This window comes from Sciurus carolinensis, chromosome 10 (assembly GCF_902686445.1).
Source record: "Sciurus carolinensis chromosome 10, mSciCar1.2, whole genome shotgun sequence".
Classification (NCBI taxonomy): domain Eukaryota; kingdom Metazoa; phylum Chordata; class Mammalia; order Rodentia; family Sciuridae; genus Sciurus; species Sciurus carolinensis.
This window is the reverse complement of record NC_062222.1, coordinates 56,467,469-56,487,500: the sequence shown is the minus strand read 5'-3', so window position 1 is coordinate 56,487,500 and position 20,032 is coordinate 56,467,469. Positions and strand designations below refer to the sequence as shown.

At 43.9% G+C, this 20,032-nt stretch overlaps 1 protein-coding gene and 1 long non-coding RNA gene across 6 annotated transcripts in view; one reads left to right on the top strand and one right to left on the bottom strand.

Moving 5' to 3' along the window:
- Positions 1-237: 237 nt before the first annotated feature.
- C10H4orf54 (chromosome 10 C4orf54 homolog) lies at positions 238-18,640 on the bottom strand. 2 transcript variants are annotated; one of them, XR_007110607.1, is made up of 3 exons: positions 13,243-18,640; positions 4,661-4,777; positions 238-1,764 (listed from the first exon to the last, which is right to left on the bottom strand). XR_007110607.1 is itself a non-coding variant. In XM_047567550.1 (2 exons), exon 1 carries the CDS (start codon positions 18,638-18,640, stop codon positions 13,280-13,282), a length of 5,361 nt encoding a protein of 1,786 aa, XP_047423506.1. In that variant the 3' UTR covers positions 238-4,777; positions 13,243-13,279. The 2 variants fall into 2 exon arrangements, 1 of the variants encoding a protein (XP_047423506.1); XM_047567550.1 differs by having other exon boundaries at positions 238-4,777.
- LOC124995093 (uncharacterized) overlaps positions 17,157-20,032 on the top strand; it is a 29,668-nt gene continuing 26,792 nt past the window's right edge. For 2 of the 4 annotated variants that reach the window (XR_007110610.1, XR_007110611.1), the window contains exons 1-3: positions 17,157-17,554; positions 17,821-17,999; positions 18,170-18,250. This is a non-coding gene — a long non-coding RNA (uncharacterized LOC124995093). Of the gene's footprint in view, positions 17,555-17,820; positions 18,000-18,169; positions 19,144-20,032 lie in introns of those variants that run through there. The other 2 variants (XR_007110609.1, XR_007110608.1) reach the window with 2 other exon arrangements.

The following is a 20,032-nucleotide window of genomic DNA, read 5'->3' as shown; positions in this document are numbered from 1 at the left end:
AAGATCATAAATTTGTGTTTTCTTAAGTCACTAAAGGACATTTCTTACTAGAGCAATAGAAAATGAGTTGAAATTAAGTAAAATATTGAGTGTTCAGTTAAATGAAGGACTTCAAGTTAGAAACCAGAAGAAAATGAAAATGTTCAAAATGTCCAAAACTTGTTATTGTTGTTTTCTTAAGTTAAAATAAAACAAGATGCATGCTTTCTTTGCAGTCACTTTTACTGGAAAAAAAAAAAAAAAGAAACAACAAAACATTTTTTTTTCAAAACAGTCAAAATAAAAAACCAATACACAAGATTGCACAATCGTTTACAAATGCTAGCAATTAAAGGCAAGTAGGCTAGTCTCACAAGATCCTTGTCTAAGTCATTTTCTCCATATGCAATACACTGAAAAGATAATTCTCAGAGCTGTAGAGTTGGTTTCAAAGCCCCTTTAGTCAAGCTCACTGCATTCTGTCATTGAATAACATCAAACCTCAGGTAGGAACTTTTCCACCAAGATTTCTCTGTTGATTGCAGTTTAAAATTTCACATTCTTTCCATATGCCACCAGGTTTATTCAGTCAGCAGTATAATTCAGTCTTCTCCAACGTCCTTCCTTACATATCACACAATGTACTCTCCCTTATTCATACACATCTTCCACAGTCTTCACGTTCCTTTCAGCCACCACTGTCTTTACTATACAATAATATAATTTATATGTAAATACAGAAATGCACATCTTCAAAGGTGGGGGTGGGGGTGCATTAGAAAATGCATACAAGTATGGCAGGTAATTCAGGAAGCCCTGGAAAGGACTTTATGCCATTAATGCTAGCCTGTAACAAGTAATTCAGAAACTTTAAAAAAAATCAAACTAGATGTGTGTTTGTGTGTGCGTGTGTGCATGTGTCTGTGTGTGTGATTCTGCACCATTATGAATTAAACAGGAATAAATCTAATGATGTACTCTAGCTGCAACATGAAATACTGAATGCTAACAGCTGATAAATGATGCTGTGAACATTCAGTTTCCTTCTGAGACGCGGGGCATACAAAGGAGTCCAATTTTCAGAATCCTCCCCTTGGCCTTGTCCTCATACATGTCACAGATGGACATGGTCTCTTTCCAGAGGATGAAAGTCTGCAATTCTGATTAGATTCAAGCTCAAGACACCATGTAGCAAATGCTACATGCTTCATTAACAATTTTATGCACCTGTGAGGTCTACTTGGGACCCAGAAGTTAAAGAATATATAAGCAGTCTCTTGAAAATATATATCTTATCTATGTATATATCTCCTTAGAAATAATGTAAAAGCCTAACATAGTTATGGGTTTGATTTTTTATAAGCAATTTTCTCAAACAAACTTACACATAATTTTCCCCCTCAACAGTACTGATAAAATACAGGGCACCTTTTTCTTTCAAGTATTTGGGTAAAATAACATACCCTGAGAATTTGGGGTGCAAACTTACACCTTGTAAACTATAGAATGAAACTCCTCAAGCACCACATAGGAAATATATAGTATGATTGTTTTGTACAAAGACTATTATTGACTGTGTTTTCCATGCACTTACACAGACTTATTATGAGGTTAGGGTCAGCCTACTTAGGAATCAATACTGTCCTGCAGTCTGTAATCCAAAATATTATTTCAGGTAGCGTGAGCATTCAATTTGTAGCAAACACAGACTTTCATTTCTATGAAGGATGAAGACAATCAAAATGCATTAAATCTTGTGAAGAAGCAAGGATGATAAAGTCAAATCTGAAATTAAGAAAAAGGGAATTTCTATCACTAGATATTTCCTAATGATATGAGGATAAATTTGAAATGCATGTTAATATTTGAGAATTATTTTTATAAAGTTTTCAAAGTGTAATTGTTTTAGCTGATTTACTCAGTGATAAACATACAATCTATATGCTGAGTCTTTATCTGTATATCTGGGCAATTTCAGTGAGTGTTTTCAGAAAAATACATTCTGGAGAATATAATTTTCACATGGATTACAAATGTGTTCAATTTTTCCAGAAACTATCCAAATGGGCCTATTTTTCAACATGGCCCTTTACCAATAGAGAAAAAAGAAGAAATGGGTCAGGATTTGTACACACAGTAACCTATGATTTTTCTAGAAAATTGAACCACATATGTAATCCTGAGTGGAAATCACAAAAGCCAGACTTATTAGATTCAAACTCAAGATTCTCTTTAGGAAATGCTTTATTAATGGTTTTATGTACATAAAATATAAATCGGGTTTCAGTGGTTATAAGACATTGTTGGGGTAATGATTTTGTGTGCTAGAGGGTTTTGTAGACTTTTGTTTTATTCCCCTTTTGTTGAAAAAGGAAGGGTGTAACCACTTCCATTCAAATGTCCATGCAACCTCAAGAAATGATTAAATGATGAAAATGAGGATGGAAATTTCCATCATACCCGTGAAAAAGTTCTTTCCCTATCACTTAGGGGTGTAAATGGTCTACAGGTTTGTTTGGTACGATGACATTATCACTAGCCCATATGGAACTCAGAACATTACTTCCAAGTTACATTTTTAACCACTTGGCTATTCACTACCTCTTTGGCAACTTCCCAGTGGACTCAGCCTCTCAGAGCCAACAAATGAAAAGTTCTTTCCCAGTTTCTATGTTAGTTTATCTGAGAATTTAAGGCTCAGATCTATTGGTGATAAATATTGGTGAATAGTTTATGGGCAGCTCAACCCTCAGCTTTACCACATTCTCTCAGGAAGATCTGTCTTCCATTTTGAGGAGCTAGCAATCAGCGACTGCTCAGTGTGGTCACTGGGCTTTCTTGAAAGTCACCTGTTTGGATATTATACATACTGTACACCCAAACCCTATGTAAGTTTCACTACTCAAGGTCAAAAACTTGAGATTTCATGGTGCTGCTTTGAGTGTTCATAGTCTGAAATCTTTGACACTAATGCTACTTTCTTGTTTCAATAGAAAGTGACCTTATTTCCAATCAATCTCTCTCAAAAATGAGGAAGCACTGATGCTTTAAGATTTTTTTCCCCAGTGGTGAAAAATTCAGTTGTGGAGTGACTCTACTCATGTACCTGGGTAAGAAGACCTCTATAATAAAGGAGAAGTGTTTTCCCAAGTATGGTACAAGGACTTCTTTTCCATACAGAGACTATGCTTCATATTTCATGTCTCGTGGAGATGAAAGCTTCATTTCACAGCTCATTGGCCCAATGAGTAATTGAATTGTGGTGAGATTTCCTGTCTTGAATCTTTCTCTTTACACACAAGAATTTTTTCTTTTTTTGAGTGAGGTACCTTTAAGGAATCCCCTGAAAGTGCCTTCATTTTTGCTTTTTCAAAAAGTCTGGATGGAGGCATAATTACAAGATTATTCATATAAAATCCAGTCACATGAATTGCATAAAATTCTGTGACTTCAAGAGCAATTTTAAGCAGAAACCAAATATTGACAAACATTAATATCAAAATAATGCTCCTTAAAAATTACCAAAATGCCTTGGCCTTAAACAAATAAGTAAATAAAAGAAGACTCCTTAAAGAAAGTCTGGAGAATGTTCAGATTTTAAAGGGATATTCCTTTAGGAAGGAATTAAGAAATATTTCAATGTAACACCTGTTGAGTATATGTTGACACCTTTTTAATTATGACAAGTTAAATAAGTATTTGTTCAATCAACCCTTCAGACTCACTGTGAACACTCACTCAAATAGCCTTCAGAACTGGGTTACAACTGAGGCAGTATCAGATGTCAGTGAAAGATCCAGTGATTTGGATTTTTACCATCTCTTAAAACCTGCCTCATAACAGGCAAGCACTGTAATTCGAGGTTACTGCTTTTGGGATGGCCGGGCTGGAGTGAAGCAGAGCCTCTGAAGTAGAGTTCACATTCTGTTGGACTACCTCAGACAGTTCACTCTTCAGACTCCAGTCTGGGATAGACAGGAGTGGAGTGTACAACCATGGAAGGAATCACAAGAAAAAAAAAATGCTATGCGCTCATAACAAAGGTTGGATTTTGAAAGGGAAATAGATATTTTATACCTTTCTGAGACAAAGAACTTAATTTTAAATGCAGTCACTGATTTTCCACTATTTCAAGCCATTCTATTTTAAGACAACAAATAGTGTCATGGCATTGTACAGTGGGGAAAAAAAATTAAAACAAAGCACAAAAGTTAAAACCATTGTTTTCCACAATTACACTTGAAATCATTCCAAACCCATTAAAAGAACACAGAGCACAACCAAGAGAATAACTAGGTTTGGCTGATATATGATTCCAAGAGCAGGCCCATCGTATTTTAAACCTAAATATGTGCTACAACTTTATCAGCTACATTTGATATAGTCCAAGAACCTATAAGGTGATTTGTGATCCAAATTAGTGATTTGCTCACTCGGTTTATAACAGAAGCAGTCCCATTCTGTTGTGGGTTTTGATTGAAGCATGCAAACACTTAAGGGATTGTTTGCCTACTCACAGGTGCAAGAGGAAAGAAGGAGAACAGAAAGCTTATATCTTGTATTAAAGTATAAAAAGAAATAGTTTTATAGGGGAAAAAAATTCAACCATTCAATCATCTTAGTAAAATTGAAATAACAAAACTGCCTTAAGAGAATTGTTCAGGAAAATATGAAAACTTACACACTTGGTTTATAAGAAGCAAAAATTAAGAATTATGCATGTGGAGGAAATTTTTCAGCTGGATTCGTAGTGCTATTAGATTTCAACTTTCAGATAGACTGTATTTCTGTCTTGCTCCTATAAGAAAAAAAAAAGGTCAAAGTAAAGACTGTCAGTTCTAAACACACATCTCATTCTTAAACAATCAAGAAAAATGTCAAAATATTTTATTTGAATTTTTTTGTCAAGTTTCATTATAAATAACCATGAAGCATACATTTTAAAATGTATTTGGCAGGAAGAAAAACCTATTAGACATTACTCTGACTTTAAGAAAGTACCCACAGTGACATTTCTCCTCGAAAACTAAACTAAATGCTTTCAACTCTTCAAAAATAGTTTCAGAATTAAATGTTTAGTTTCATTGAAATCATTCATATCAAGGATAAAACAGTATAATATATGTTTCTAAAATTAGCAGGCAGAACTGATATTTAAACTAAATGGAAACATTTGAAATTTACTATGAGTAAGTAACTTAATAAAGTGAATAAACTCTATACTAAGGATTCTTGTAAAGTAAATGACCACTAATGAAATTTTGTGGAATTGCACACAGTGCCTTTTGCATTAAATAAGAAAAATGGGTTAGAACATATAATTTAGTTACATCCACTCTAAGACAGCACTGGTATAGTCAAAAACTTACTAAAAGTCAGCTCTGTCTTTCTGTCTATCTCTATATAATTTTGTAAATCTACTAGAACTTTACTGAAGGAATACTTTTTTAATACATGAGAGTTGATGTTTGAACAAAATATTATGAAGATAGAAATAGAGTGGACTACAGGTAATATTTGTTAGGGATTAAAAAGATCCTATCATGTGGAAAACAAGCTGCAAGTAGTATCAAATAACAACTATCTAATCAATTATATGCAATCAGAGTATCAAGGCAAGGGGTATTTTAATCCTGCCATCCAGAAAAAGATCTGTTTCAATACATGCTTAAGAAGAAAGACTTTGGGCTGGGGTTGTGGCTCAGTGGTAAAGTACTTACCTAGCATGTGTGAGGCACTGGGTTGGATCCTCAGTACCACATAAGAAAATAAATAAACAAAATAAAGGTATCATGTCCATCTACAACTAAAAAAAAATGTTTAAATAAGAAGAAGATAGGAATAATTATGATTTCAGAGTTCATATGCATATACTTCACACTTTATTATTTCATATTTTATGAGAAATAATCCTCAGGATGAAAAAAACTGTTGTGTGTTTGGAGATCTCTTATTTGATAATTTTTCAACCTTAGGACATATAGATTAGTCAGAGGAAAAGAAAATATTATTAAAAGGAGAGGAGAGCTGGACGTGGTGGTGCATATCTGTAATCCCAGTGGCTTGGGAGGCTAAGACAGGAGGATCAAAGTCAGCCTCAGCAATTTATTGAGGCCCTGAGCAATTCAGTGGGACCCTGTCTTTAAGTAAAATACAAAAAGGGCTGGAGATGCAGCTCAGTGGTTAAGTACCCCTGGGTTCAATCTCTGGTACAAAGAAAAAAGGAGGAGAAGAAACTAAGAAACTAAGAAGAATAATTTCAATGTGGATCAGGGATTTGACAATAACTCTGGCTGTGTGCCCTCCCAAGACAAGGTTTGCAAAGATTTGAGCAGTATGCAAACGACACTAAGTGGGTGGGGATCTACCCTCTGGAACAATAACAATGAGAAATGTAGGAGAAATCTGTTTATACAATCTACTAGGATCATATTTGGGGATCAATGGAGTAGATTTTGCCTGTTTGGATATTCATAGGATTTTGTCTCTGCTTCCATTAACTTCAGAGAAATTTTGTTTGAAAGTAATGAATCATTCATATCAAAATTCATTTGATTTTCATGAAAGTAATAAAGTTGCTTCAATTGTTATTAAGGATAAAATAGTAAGAATTGCCAATAAAACCTCGTGAACTTTTGTGTGTGTGTGTGTGTGTGTGTGTGTGTGTGGCATAAAGGACCATAAAGAAGTCGGCAGAGATAAAAGGATGACTACTGTGTTACCAAGGAGTTTGGCTGAATGATTCCCTACAACTTTAGAACCAGAACACATGACAGAGTTCAGCAGGGATGCTGGGTCAGATTTTCCCTTGCTCCACACAGGCCTGTGCCCAGACAGAAGAGGAAAATCACCACACACAGTTGGCAAGCTTGGCCCAGAGTTGTATAACATTCTGGAAGGCTGTGGGGGATACTAGAGTACCCTGATGCACAGCCAACTAGCCTTTTCTGAAAGATCAGCCAGCCCAAAGGGGAGTGTTGGGCTGTGGGCATTTCCTCCAGTTTGGGGAAATACAGAGCAATCCTGGACATGGGCCCGGACATGGCCCTGAGTGTCTGCAAAGACAAAGCCTGAATTTTTGCTCTGATGAGGGGCCCTGTGAAGATAAGAAGACCCTGAGACATTTATGAGGTGCCAGTCTCCAGAGGAGATTGAACACTGACTGTGTGCCATGAACTCTGTGCTATGTTCTCTGTAGTGGATTTATAATTCAGTCATCACAACTGTCCTTTAAAAATACCCCTGTTTTAGCTGTGTGTGGTGGTGTGTGCCTGTAATCCCAGAGTCTCAGGAGGCCGAGGCAGTAGGATTGCAAGGTCAAAAACAGCCTTGGCAATTGATTGAGGCCCTAAGCAATTTATCGAGACTCTGCCTCAAACAAACAAGCAGCTGGAGGAGGGACTCAGTGGTTAAGCGCCCCTGGGTTCAATTCCTAGTACCATCAGCCCTCCACCCCACCAAAAAAGTATTCCTGTTTTATAGATGAGGAGACTAGGCTCAGAGAAAGCAAGTCACTTGCCTAGACTAATAAGTAACAGAACTTGAGTCAGGGCTGCCTGACTTCAAGGAACGTGTGGCTATGTTTTAGTCACAGTCACACAGCTCTCTTCATCTATGCTTTAACCCACTGCCATGGGGGGGCTTCCCACACTCACCTGCATACCCCACACCTTCCTCTACTTACACAAAAAATTACCCCATCACAGGAGCCAGCGCCTCTGGGCATCCTGAAACTGGCTCAGATTTCTCTTTGGGGCATAAAATGTCCTATGAACAGCTAATTTTCTAATCTAAAGAAAAACACACCTAGAGACTTAGCATATGTGGGAGATTATCAGATTTGGGATCAATTTTTTTAACTTATTTCCTTCTCAGGCCTTTCCTGCCCCTTCTCTGAAACCCAACACACACACACACACACACACACACACACACACACAAAACAAGGCAGTGAAATGTCTAGGAGATTCTATTTCCTCTTGGATAGGATTTTCATTTTGCTTTGAATGAAACTGAAGTTAGGAAAATCAGCTAGTCAATTACCAGCTGTGCTCTCTCCTCCACAAGGATGTAAACGTGTCACATAACTAATCCTTTCCCAAGCTGACTGACCAATGGGCAAAAGGCAATGGCTGAAAACTTTTAGAGAAACCAGGTAGAAAGAAAGGCCTGACATGGAAAGTACAGATAAGGGAAGAGAGACAATTCACAATAAAGAAAAAGGGGGCAGAGAGTAAAAGAAGTGGGTGAGCAAGGAGGTCCTCTATAATAAGAGCACGAGGCCCAGAGGTGGAAGGGCCTGGACTGCAGTAGCTGTGGATCTGGGATGAGTTACCTTTCAGTTGTCAAAGAGGAATTAAAAATCATACCTACTTGCTTGAAGAATCCAAAGGCATGGTGGTCAGTCCTGGCATATAATAAATGATCAGTACAGATCAACTATTACTTTTTGGTTTTTTATTAATCTTAGGGTGGAGAAGAAAACATAAAGACAATAGAATTGTGGAGAAAGGCACAAAATTGTAAGCTGGAGGGACACTTCCCTTCAGTAAAACTGGAAGGGAGATAAGAAAAGACAGAACGACATTAAGAATAGAATAAAATGAAGTAGCAAATATATATAATGATCGAGAAAGGAAACCACAACCAAGTTAGGGGGAAAACAGAAATAAATTCATGGTTTCAGGAATGCAGTTATGGCATTAAGTGAAAACCAAACATGGAGCTTGCAGCCGCCATCCACCAGGCCACAGTGGGCAGTCACGTTCCTGTCCCTCCCATGACCCACCAGGGCTGCTCCAAGCCCTGGAGATGCTCAGGTGAGGGAACTGGCAAGGCCCACCCAGCCCTGCTCTTCAAGCTGTCCAGTCTGTAATAAAAACAAACTGCAGGAAGCAAGGAGAAGGGAAGATGCAAGGTGAGACCCTGAAGTCAATCAGTGGGAGAAATGGCAAATAAACAGAAAAGATCTGAAAGCAATTTCTCAAATGCATAGCAAGGAAAAATGGGGAATAGTGAGGCAGAAACCAAAGAAAAGAGGCCTTAGGGAAAAAAGAGAAGCAGAATGAGTTGGTCACCAAAAATTGGCCCTGGTATGAATATTCAGGGTTTGAGTCTCAGCTCTAAAGGGACATTGTGACTGAAGAAAAGTCACTTAACTTCTTTAAGCCCCAATTTCCTCTTGCAATCATAATACAAAGGGACTGGATTTGATCACCTGAGGACTCCTCTAGAGCCCCTGGGAACCCCATAAATACAGCTCTCCCCAATACAGTTTTCTCTTCCACTTTAGTGACTGATTTATGGAGCGCTATTCAAGGGGTAGTAAGAACTCTGAGAAGTAAAGAGAAAAGACAAAGCAACAATGTAGGAGCAACGTGAAGCCCACTCAGAAATGAAGAAACAAAACCTTACAGAAAAAAAGGAGAGATATTAAAATGAAACAAAATAATTGCAATACACTTAGGCTGGTGCCCACTCTGTTAGCAAACATAGCATCAAAGTTTTCTTTTGTGTTACACATTGATTTTATTTTTATGCCCTTGTAAATGTTATTTAGTATCAAGTCTCAATTCAAATTTTAAAACAAAAACATGTCTTCCAAGTGGGTGGACAGAAGAAAACATGAGAATGAATATGTCAAAGGAGGAAAAACACAGCCATGAGCCTCAAATGACAGAAACTGAAAACAAAAGTAGTCCATCAAAAAGCATCAAAGATACTGTGAAGGGACAACAGAAATGTACAAACACACACAAAAAGCCTCACAAAAATAGGCTGGTGAGGTTTGCAACTGGTGTGCCTGGCACACTGGTGTGTGGCAGATGGGCTGCCTCTGTGGCTATGTGACCCCTGGGCCACCGGGCCTGCGTAGTGAACGGCCTTGTGCAATTGTCACCATGAACAATGGCATTACTAAATAATAATAAAATACATATTACTAATTCTCTTTTTAGATGGGTTGGGACCCTACAAAATTTAAGGACTGGAGTATTGACCATAGGACAAAAAGAAGCGAGAAAAATCCACCCAGAAAAGGAAAATTCCCAATCGAAAAGGGCAGCTGCTAGGGCTCAAATATACGCCAGGAGGAGAAAAGGAAAGCTCCCTGCTACAATGTAATGCTAAAAATAGATGGTGAACTGCTTATTCTCTGAGCTGGAAGGAATCTTAAAGGTTACCACAGTTCCTGAACAGGGGTTTGCAGTTTTGTGTGCAGGGGTCTTCCTCCTGCCTGCTGGAGTGTAGGCTCCTGACTTGTGGAACTCTCCGGGTCACATGTGAGTTTAATGCCAAGTGGCTGATGAAATGCAGGCATGGAATTCATGTTCATTGAATGAATGAGAAAATTGGTGCATTTCCTTCAAATGTGCATTTTACAAATGTTCAGAAAGGCAAATGGAAGTGTAGATGGTTAATGGCCAATTGTCACTAGGGAAAAGATCCCAGATGTCCTTGCTGGCAGGTCAGAGCTCACTATATCTCCTCTGCCAGCTTTCCTTTACTCTATGCATCCTACCATGTGTCCTTGCAGGGATGGTGGTGTGGCCCAGGAAAGAAGAACCAGTGCCACAGGTCCTGGTTCTCTCACTCTCTGGGGACTTCAGCAAAATTATCCAGAAGTCCCAGTTTACTTCTCTGTGAAATATTGTGATTGGATCAAATTACTTATGCAACTTCCCAGTTGAAAGGAGGACAGAAAACCCTGCCTTTGGAAAATCCCTGCCACCAGGAAAATCCCTGAAAGTCGGGTTTTCAAGGAAATATTGAACTGAAACACCTTCCAAATCTATTCGCACTGACCAACCACCTAAGCATTAGTCGATGTTTTGAAATATTTGAACAATGCTTTTTTAAAAAATTTGTCATCCCCAAAAAAAGAACTACCCACTTTTAAAAACTCTGGCTTATAAAAATGGTATAGAACTTTCAGGGGGATGGGTTTTGAAAGATTTTAATTCATAATTGAATTTGATTAACTTGATTCTTGCCTGTACACAAAAAAGGCTAACATTGATTTCTTGATGAATCATTAAAACAAGAAGCCAGTCTTTGTCTATCTTTAAGGCTGTTTACTACAATAAGGTTGTCCTTCCAAAAAGGGAAAATTCATCAAAAATAATTTTCAAGTCTCAAAGATGCAAAACTGTGATTTATATCTGAGTCTGATGGAAAACTCCAAGCTTAGTCTCTCCAGACTCAGCAGACAGAAGAGGGGCCCAAGTCTTCAGATAGGTGGATGCCATGGGAGTGTGTCCCAATTACAGTCCCTCCTTTCTCTCTGTCCCCCTTTCCCTTGCTGCTGTACCTCCAGAGCTTCACAAACGCCTTGCAGGATTAGCTGGTCCAAAATAGCCCTAGGTAAACATACCACCTGTTCAGGAGATTAGAATGCTTTTGCCTATGGGCTACTTTTTTCCTTCTGCAAAACTAGTCCTCAATTCTAAGTTTCCTCTACTTGCATATCGATTGTTTTTCTTTATTTTGTACACCAAACAAAAGATGCATTATTTACCCCCACCACCCCCTGGCAATATGTGATCATCACACAGTTCCTGTTGAAGACTTGGAAAGGAACAATAAAAATCATCTATTTTTAGACTGCAACTAAAATGAGACTTGTGCTTTCACCAGAATTCTTGGAGAAAGTCCTAAGAATTTTTGAACAGTGCTTAATATTGTCTTACAGTCCAAATTAATGTGATAATATAGAGCAATGATCCCTCAATTTGGAAAAGGTTTTATAACTTACAATACACTGCTCTAGAATCTGACATGCAGATACATGTTGGGAGATAGACCCACCAGAGATAACACACCAATGCTAGAGAGTCTGTCATGCCACAGATCACATACAGAACTGGTGAGAAGCTGTGTGACTTGAATCTAATGAACCTAATTTCTAATTCAAGTCTCTTTCATTGCACAAAACAGCAGTGTTCCTCTGCTCCTTTACAGTTATATGAGGGAAGAGAAAAATGACTTATTTCTGCTATAGAAGCCTAAGTAGGGTTTTTCTTACTTCCATTTCCTTTTTTCATTCAGTGCGATCTTACTACCTAGAGGATTTATGATCTCAACCCTTCCCATTTCTGAGGAGTGCAGGAATATGAAGGGCAAGCTTGTCCCCACCATTCTGACATCTTTATGCTCTTGTCTGAAGGTGTCTTTGCCCTGTCTCATGTGTTTGACCTGAAGTGTCCTGGTTCAGACCAGCCAAACTCACTCCTCCTATCAAGTTCCAAGGACTGTATTTACAGCAGGGATTCCTGTCTGTGAGTATGGATTAACCTAGGTGTCAGGAATCTATTTTCTCTGATTTCTTTTGCAGAGGTTGGTAAGCAGTGAAGCTGATTTGTTTCTGAAGGTAGAAAACATAGACTAGATGAGTGTCCTGTGGGGATTAGCTGTGGAGCATGGTGAATTCAGTCAGAATAGGACTGAGTTAAACACAGCAACTCCAACCGAGAAACAACTGTGGCTCCAGAATCTCCTTCTCCTCTGGAGGTCAAAGTGCAAAACTTTGGGGGGTGGGCAGGGGGTAAGATATATTAAAAACCTTGTACTTGCCCTAAGAGAAGGTGTTCTGATCATTTGAAAATTGAAAAGCAATACATTCCCTTTGTATAAGAAATTTCAAGAGGAAAATGTGGGAGAAGAGGAGAGAAGCATTTCGGTCAATTTTAGTAAACCTCCCTACCATGAAAGCATCAGTCTTGGACTCCTCTTACTTCTTGGGGGGCAAACAGATTAAAGGTGTCAAACAATCTGAAATGTTAGTGCCTGTCACTGTGCTGTCAGAAATTGTGGGGTTTGCTCTGCAATATCCAGACCAGATTTTCATTTCTTTTTCCTGCCAATTTCTACCAAAGGCTGAAGGGACAAATGGAAGGTTCCCTTTCCTCTGATGGGGGTGGGGTCAGGGGTGGGGAAGAAACACTTCAGCATTTAGTTTTCACTTCACTTAAGCATTTAGTTTGAAAGCTTTTCAGTTTTCAAATGATCAGAACACCTTCTCTTAGGGCAAGTGCAAGGTTTTTAAAGGGGAAAGGCTGGCAAAGAGGACAGAGGAGTGGGGAGAGAAGGAAATCTGGCAAGCAAATGAGCTCCTTCAGAGATCACAGAGGATTCAGTTTTTATCACAGAGGATAGTGCCCGTTTCTAGAGACAGTCTCTTCTGCTGTAAATCTCCCACTTCACATATCAAGAAACGGAACTGTTCTTACTCTCTCAACTCTGACTATCAAAGTAAAATTCACTCACCAGCAGCTGCTCCATTCTGCTTTCTGGTGACTTCTCGTCATCTGTGTTCTACCACAAAGCTCATGGTGGTGCCGTCAAAGGAAGGGGGAGCGATGATCCGAGGTCCCAGGGGCTGCGAAGTGATACTGATGACAGGTTTGCCATGTAGCTGGGCGAAGCCCTTGGCTCCCACAAGCTGGGATGTGGCTGCTGGGGCTGAGGAGGAAGAGGTGGCAGGAGACTGACCAGAGGCCATGAAGTATGGGGCCTCAGTGAAAGTTGCAGCTGCCTCTTTGCTGGGGGGCTCTGTGGTCATTGAGAGCTCGCCACCCCCTGGAGTGTGAGCAATTGGTGTGGGCTGCAGGGCATTGGTGGGCAGCATTGTGGGCAGAAACCCAGGGTAGATCATATAGGTGGGTCCATAGGCTCCAGGACTCAGGGCCAAGGGAGGCACAGGGAGGGACATAGGAGTCACAGCCTGCTGCTGGGAGGTCATGGGCACATCCACATACTGCCCTGTCTCAGGGTCAAATAGTCTCCGAGTCATGGGCTGTACTGGTGTGTCCACCAGGTAGTACTGGCCGGTGGTCACATCCAGGAGCATCTTGCGCTGAGTCTGCTGAGGCTGTGACTGCTGGAAGGGGTCTGCGGAAACAGCAGCTGGGCCTGCAGGAGCTGGGGCAGGCATGCCTGGTGGTGAGAAGCAGAGGACCTGAGGCTGGGCACCCTGTAGGGTGAAAGGCAGTGGCTGCTGGTGGTAGATGGCAGTAGGGGTATGCTCAGGGCTCTGGGGCCCTGAGCGGGCAGCTGCTGTCTCCCGGGGGTTGTCAGGTTTGGTACGCCAAGCTGGCCGGCTGGTTCCACTGACCTGAGAGCCCTTGGGGCTACTGGAGACCTGACTGCGGGCACTCAGTGGGGGTAAGCTGCAGAGGGTGGCAGCTGAGGAGATGGGGGCACCCTCTCGTGCAGCACCAGGCCTACTAGGCAGCTCTCCTGCAGCAGAGTTTCCCTTAAGGGGGATAGTCAGGTAATTCTCACAGTCACTATTGCTCTTCTCCAAATTGATGCCGCTTTTCCTGTTGGTCACCTCACTGGGTGGTGCCTGGGTGGCTGGAGAGATCTTGAGGGACCGGAGTCCCTGTGATTTGATGCCCTTGGCCACTGAAGAGCTCTCTGGAGGAGGTCCTTGGGGGAACTTGCCAGCGATGCCCCCAGTTTTCTGAGTGCTGCTGGCACTCACTGTGAACACGTTCCGGCTGCTGGGGAGTGGTGGGAGGGGCTGCAGAGGTTGGGTTCTTTCCACATCCTTGTGGACTGGGGGGATGTAGAGGGATCGGGGCCTTTCCCTGGCCATGTTTTCAAAGGCTGCTGCACGGGCAGACACACTCTCGGTGCTGGGGTTGGAGTTTCTCCGCTGCAGTCGTTCCATGGGAGCCCCTCGGAGGACCACACCACTTTTGTTTCCTGTGCCCCGTTCTTCCACCTCACCTAGTCGTTTGGCCATCTTGTCAGGGTCCCCCTCAGGACCCACTAACCCTTCCCTCTCCTCACTAGCAATGAGTGACAGGACATGGCTGTCTGTCATCATGGGCAAGGGATCGCTTTTACGTTTCCACTCATTCCTGTTGAAGCTGTACAGTTCTTCCATGGATCTCACTGCAGCAGTCAGCTTCTCCAGGGCATTCCGGGCTGGCTTTGGGGTTTTACCTTCCTCCTTAATGTCCTCCTCCTTGGGTTTCTCTGGGGTCTTCTGAGCAGCCTTAGAGACAATCTTGAGCACAGGCAGGTATGAGCCCTGCTCAGGTTTATTGGGGGCAATGGTGGCTACAGGCAGCCTGCCAGATGCTCTGTGAACCAAGACTGTCCCTTCTGGGGAGGAGGAGTTCAAAATCCTGCTGCCGTTCCCTTTGCCCAAGCCTTCCCTGGGCTCTCCTCGGTCCATGCTGTCTTCCCTCTGGTTCACTACAGCCTGGCATGTAATCACCATGGGAGACAGGGATCTGGATCCACCAGCTGCAGCAGCCAGCTGCCTGGGCTTGGACCCTGTCAGTCCCTGCTCTGGAGTAACACTGCCTTTGTCACTGCTATCCCCTGACCCTTTGATTAGTTTCCTGACATCTCTCACCTGGTGGAGGGGCCCTTGAGCCTTGGACTTGTCTCTGACATCTCTCACCTGGAACTGGGGCACTTTTTCCAGATTGTCCCCACGGAAGAGTTTCTGCTGTGCCCTGCTGTTGTCCTCAATGGTCTTGAAGAGGTTAGAAGCGCTGCCACCAGCCAGCTTGGGCGTGAGCAATTTGGCAATATTGAAGTCTGAACTTGGCTGTTGCACACTCCCCAGCCGGATCTTGATTTCGGGAGCCTTAGGCCTGATCACTGCGGTGGTTGTGGCCTGGGCAGCAGGGTACTTGGTGGCCTGCTTCCCAGGTTGCTTGTCCTTGGGCGTCTGCTGGATGTTGGGGACAAAGAGGCGAGACATGATGGTGGACTTGCTGGCAGAGATCTCCCCAAGATCAGCCCTCCAGTCCCCGCCTTTGGGGAGCTTCAGCTTGCCAATGGGGGCTTTCTCTTCCCGCTTCTCGGCCTCTTTCTCCTTCCATGACCGAAAAGCACTGTTCTGACTGCGGAGAAAGATGCCTTTTACAGTCTCTGAGGCACTCTTTTTAATTTCACACACTTCCGTTTGTCCATCGGTGAAATTCCGACTAGAACCTGCGTTGCCTTCTCGAGGAGTACTGGCTTTGAAAATTGGGGATTTAGACCCCTCCCCGCCTGCGTCGGACACGCTGACCACGGTGTACTCGGAACCCGCTTCGGAGTGGCGGGAATTCTGTCGCTGCAAGCCCCTCTCTCTCAGCTTCTCAGCCCCAGAAGACCCCTCTGCCTCCTTGGAGGTGCCAGGGAGGTTGTGATGAGATGTATCAGTGACTTCTCCCCTCTCCATTTTAAACTCGTGCTCCCGCTGCATCTTCTTGGAAATGACATTTTTGAGCAAACTGGATGCAAACTTGGACTTTTTGTGGGGGCCATCACCGCGGGTGCCAGGCTTGCTGCTTTCAGAGGTCTCTGAGCCATCATCCGTATACACAGACCCAGGACCCTTGCTGGAGCCCTTGGTAGCTTTACAGGGTGCAGTGGCCGAGCTGGCTTTGCTCTCACTACGTAAGTTCAGGGGCTCCAGAAGGGTGACGACTCGGGAGCCCGTCTGGACCTGTTTCTGGAAACACAAGGGTGTCTCCACATGTTTGATTTCCCCCTCGACTTTGCTGACCACAAATTCCAAGGCCTTGGTCTGGGACTTCTTGGACTGGATGTAAAGCTGGTCTGCAGTACCCCGGGCCCCACTGGCCTTCCTCAGACCTGCAGCCACAGAGGCCGCGCTGCTCCTGAGAAGACTCTGTTCCACCCTGGCTCCAACACCTCCACATTTTAGATCCAGGAAGGTTGACCAGCGTCCAAAGCCCACTTCGGAGAGTGTGGTGGAGGATTCACGGGAGCTGATGTTCAGAGCCTCAAAGTAGGGGTAAGCAAGGCTCCGGAAGGCCCGGGAGGTCAGGTTACGCACCTCTTTGTCTGCATCGTCCAGTTCGCTTACGGCACTGGAGGCTCCGCTGGAGTAGTCCACCAGCTCCTTTGCCCGGATGGCCCCGCACCTGGTTTGCAGGCGAGCAGGGACAGCAATGAATTTCTTTGCATGGTCCTGAGCCACGGCTGCAGCCGAGTTTTGCTTCAGTGAACTTGAATTGTGTTCAGCAGCTGTAGAGACGCGGAGGCTCATGTCGCCTTCATGCTTGGCAGCATAAATAATGTTTTGCTTTGCACGCACGTTGCTAGGCTCATTTATAGCCCGGGAAGTTGGTTTGATTGATAGGAGGATCTGGCTTGCTGCACTCCCACAGCTGCTGGCGGTGGTGTAGGCTGCCCCTGAAGCTGCCTCCCGGAGCTCCAGCAAGGGCTCAGGCAGAGTGGCAGTGCCAGGCCCAGTGGGTGGGGGAATAGGGTCACTGTCGGAGGGGCCACTGCCCACTTCCGTGCTGCTGGTGTCCCGATCACTGCTGCCTGCGCTAGGGCGAACCAGGTCGCTGCTGGTGGGGCTGGGTGTTCGGGTGGCATTGGTGCTGGGAGTGGTGCTGAGGTAGCAGCTGTTGTCGTCGTCCTCTTCGGTGGGGGTGGTGACGTCCCCTGGGGTCTCGTCGCTGCCACCAAAGGAAGCATAGTCCACGAACGAGTAGATCACGTTGTTGTCCTCGAAATCCCAGCGGGAGGCCAGCCCCACATCGAAATCCATGTCCTGCTCCACCTCACTCAGCTGGATCTCATGGGTGGTGATGTAGTGAGCCTCCTCATTTTTGGGGGGGTCCCTGTTACTCTGGGATTTGGCAATAATGTCCCTGCACTCTGCTCCATCTCCTGTCCTCCCTCCCCCTTCCTGCCCTTCTCCTCCTGCTGCTTTTTTCCCTCCTTCCCCTCCCTTGGGGTGGCAACTCACTTCACTCTCACTCTCAAAGCCTAACGATGAAGAGGAGGTGGCCAGAGCCCCGGATGATGTGGCAGATTCATCCATTTTGGAAAGGCCATTGTCTTCTGCTTTGTCCACAGGGGAGGAGGAGGAGGAGTTGCCACCCTCATCAGTGCAGGAGAGTTGGGATCTGGAGCGTTTGGAGGAAGCATGGTTCTTCTGGGGGGTTGGAGTTTTGCACTCCGGACTACTGAGCTCATCCTGGGCTTTCTCCTTTGGGCTCTTAGCGACTTTCTGATCCCCGGAGCGGTGTTCCAGTGTAAGTTTCACTGTCCGGGGACTCTCCCTCTGGATTCCAGCTGAAGCACACATCTCCACATATTTTGCTTCTCGCTGGGAGGAGGCCGAAGGCTTGGGAAGTGGCTGCAGCTGCTGCTTGGACTCCTGGCTGTCTTGCGTTCTGCTCATTCCGTCCTGTACTTCCAACAGTCTGGCCTGCGAGTTCGGCTCAGGAGTGGCGGCTTCCATTCTGAGTCCTTGCCCAGGTTTCAGCGACAGGAAGAGGCAGTGGTGAGCTCCTCCGGGGCTGTCTTGGGTCCCTCTCTGGTCCTGGAGGGGCCGCAGTGTTGCCTGAAGCAGGGTCCCACGTGCCTGGACTGTTCCCAAGGCTGTAGGCACCACTGCCACTGCTGCCACCACCTCCGAGGTCTTCAGCCCCTGTGGCGGGACTGCAGCAAACCTGAGGGAGGTGGGAAGGCTCCTGGATGGGGAGGCAGAGGTGGTCTGTGGCTGGGGGGCTGCTGCTCTGGCCGAGACTGCGGCCAGTGACCCGTGACTGAGCTCACCTGTCCAGTTATTTGCCTGGCACCGTGGGCAGCTGGGGGTCTGAATGCCATCAGCCACGGAAGAAGCAGCATCTGTAGGTCGACCCCTGTACTCCCAGAAATGAAAGCAAAGCATGTGCTGTTTCTTGTGAAGCCTCGTCCCTTTCCTGGATGGGGCAAGAGAGGGTCACGTCATTCCAGAAATATTTTTAGTGTCCATTCCCTAGTCATATCAAAACCACACTTGAGGGTAGAGGGAAGAGGCTCTGGAGAGATGAAAAGAGAGGCTGGGGGTGGAGGCATGAAGGTTCCAATTCAAATCAGCCAAATGTCCTATGTAATCTATTACAGAGATGTCTAGCAAGTATGCAATTATTCTTTACTCCTTGCCATCTTTCTCTCCCCAGCCTCTGATTAAATGGATTTCCCCCCTTGTTCTTAAACACAATTCATATTTTGCACTGCACTTCAAATCAATTGAGGACACTCTGGAAATACTTCAAAATCTCCTTCATACATATGGTAGCTTTATATTTGCTTCAAAATGGTTGTGTTTTCTTTCTTTGGAGAGCCAGATCGGAAGAGTTCTGGTAATAAAACTTTTCATTGGAAAACAATATTTCATCCCTCTTTCCCCAAAGTGGCACTCTATGCAACATAACCTATTGTTCCCAAATAGGAAGAATCCCTTCTAGAATCCTTACTGTGTGACATGAAGTATAAAAGGGTGATTTTCAAAGACCTGAAATTTAGCACTTTAAATACATTTTTAATTATAGTCATGAAAATGGAGCACCCAGAGCCAAAACTGACACTACTGCAAATCCCTACAATATCTAATCGATCTCAAAAATGTCCCCTAAACTTGTAAAACCATGGCAAGACAATAAGCCCCAATTAAATATAGCCCGGGCTGCAAGCTCACGATTCTGTTTTGCTGGCTGCATTCCAGGCCCGCAGGGCACTGAGTCAAAAAGCACGAAAGAACAAGGAATATGCTTACCCTTCATGAGTACAGTGCGGCTTGGAGGGAGGTTCAGAGAGGAAATGTGACCCACTGGCATGCCCCATGGAGACAAAGCCAAATCCCAGTTCACTGCCTCTGAGCTACATCCATTTCAAACAAGTCAGTAGTTGTGCAGGCAAGTTTGCCAGGCAACCCAAGATGGGGGTCTGTGCTGGCCTTCTTCAGAGTAATTCCTTGGATACTATCAGTGGAGAACCACATCTTGATTTTGGTGAGATCTGTCCCTCATCACCTGCCAGGCTCAACTCTACCACTATACATAGTTTATGTGTCACTTACACCGATTGAATAAAGCACTATTTTAAACATCCACATTTGTGGGGAACAAAAATAACACCATCAACCATCCCCTTCCAATATGAATGCCACCCCCACATGGAAAAATGTTCCTTCCTCTGAATAGGCATGTGGGTAGGTATGAAGTAGGAGCCCCGAACAACTGAAACATCCACCTTCTCACACTTGGGATGTGGACACACAGCCCTGCTATTCTCTCCACAA